This window comes from Aplysia californica, unplaced genomic scaffold, assembly GCF_000002075.1.
Source record: "Aplysia californica isolate F4 #8 unplaced genomic scaffold, AplCal3.0 scaffold00516, whole genome shotgun sequence".
Classification (NCBI taxonomy): Eukaryota; Metazoa; Mollusca; class Gastropoda; order Aplysiida; family Aplysiidae; genus Aplysia; species Aplysia californica.
In genome coordinates, this window is record NW_004797786.1 from 223,422 (window position 1) to 225,164 (window position 1,743).

The window sequence follows — 1,743 nt, forward strand, 5'->3', positions numbered from 1 at the left end:
AATGATGATGATGATGATGATAATGATTATTATTCTTTTGTCTGGTCACAGGCGTCTAGCCCCGCGTGCACAGAGCTGGAAGTATCTGTGATGGACTGGCTGGGTAAGATGTTGCAACTGCCCAAGGAGTTCCTGTTCTCTGAAGAAGGGAAGGGAGGCGGTATTATACAGGTGAAGGATGCTCCTACATAGCAGTGTTGGGTAGTGAGTGGCTGACGGGTGTTCTTGTGTAGTTTATCGTCCTTATATTATATATCTTCCTTCCTTACATGGATATGCTGGTACTTCTATACATAAATTATTGATGGTCAAGGTCAAGGACATCTTTTTTCCTTCTTTTCTTTGTATATTATCGTTCAGTGGCACCTCTGATCTTTGGCACTTTCACCGGTATAACCTTTTCGTGTTGCAAGTGCCGTAAAACTCTCCCACCCAAAAAAGAGACAAATAAAAAAAAAAACTCTACAGGAAAGAGCAGGCACCGGTACCTCTCACCAGTATTCTCCGTTCTACTATGGGCGGTCTCATGACCAGCACCACTCCATGGGTACCGGTATTTGGAAGGTAAAGGCATCAAACATTTTTTAAAATCAGCATAACTGGGAAGGTGCCGACACCAAAGGTTTTTTTTTTTTTAGAGCGGTTGATATGCCCTTGGAACGAAACTGGGCAGGGAGGCGCCAAATATACACATAAACAAGCAAACGCACACAGACACACACTCGAACTCATGTGCATGCACGTGCACACTACCTCAACCACGAACCAACTTCAGCAGTAGAAACAACATTAACAGCAACAACAACATTAACATTAACAACAACAACAACAACAACAACAACAACATTAACAACAAAGACAACAACAACAACAGCAGCAGAAGCAGCAGCAGCAGCAAGCTGCATGGTTGGAGAACCTTTAAAACTCCTGCAAAAACCTGTTTCAAACACGTCTCCTTTGAAGATTCGAAACGGGGTCACACTTAACGTAACGTGCCTTGCTAGCTGGTATTCGAGAGAATTAATCTACACGAAACGTAATCCAAGAAAACAACAAATAGACAGCTTATTAGCAACCGAAATCGAGCTGTTTGACAATGTCAGAACATTCTCAATGGCAGAAAAAGTGGTTGGAAGTCTTGCACGTAATGTTTTCTACGTAGTTTCGATAATATTTACACAATTGGTGATTTATGTTTTAACCGGGTTCAGTTTAGCTGGTTTCATAGAAACTGGTCTGCCCACTCTTTGCCATCGGCTTTAATTGCTCTTCCATTTCGATGTAGACTATTTTTAAACTTAGTTCCTGATGTCCTACTGAGAAGTCATGAGTCGGAGGCCATGCTTGTGGCACGGACAGTTTTCACACACACACACAAAAAGTTAAGACTTGCACTTCTTGTCATGCGTTTCAAATATTATATTTCATAGTGTGAAGCATTTTATACAAATATTTAGTAGTGTAAATCTGAAATTACGTTTTCTAAATTTGCAGGGTACTGCAAGCGAGGCAACTCTTGTGGCCCTTCTCTCGGCAAGGACGACAATCATCAACAAACAAAGGGCAGAAAACCCAAACATGACTCAAGGGCAGATAATTGACAAACTTGTCGCTTACACATCAGAACAGGTAGGGGAAGTAAACAGGTGCATGTAAATGGAAGAGAGGGCGTGTATAGGAGTGTATATATGGCTGAATGTGGCGCTAGATTTAATTGTTACTGATGCAGACTCAGAGTCAGAG

At 41.7% G+C, this 1,743-nt stretch overlaps 1 protein-coding gene across 1 annotated transcript in view; it reads left to right on the forward strand.

The window, feature by feature from the left end:
* LOC101862438 (aromatic-L-amino-acid decarboxylase) overlaps window positions 1-1,743 on the forward strand; it is a gene marked incomplete in the record, with an annotated part of 20,701 nt that overhangs the window by 7,814 nt on the left and 11,144 nt on the right. Inside the window, 2 exon segments of the mRNA XM_013086882.2 lie at window positions 52-171; window positions 1,495-1,629. Coding sequence (XP_012942336.1) covers window positions 52-171; window positions 1,495-1,629 — 255 coding nt within the window.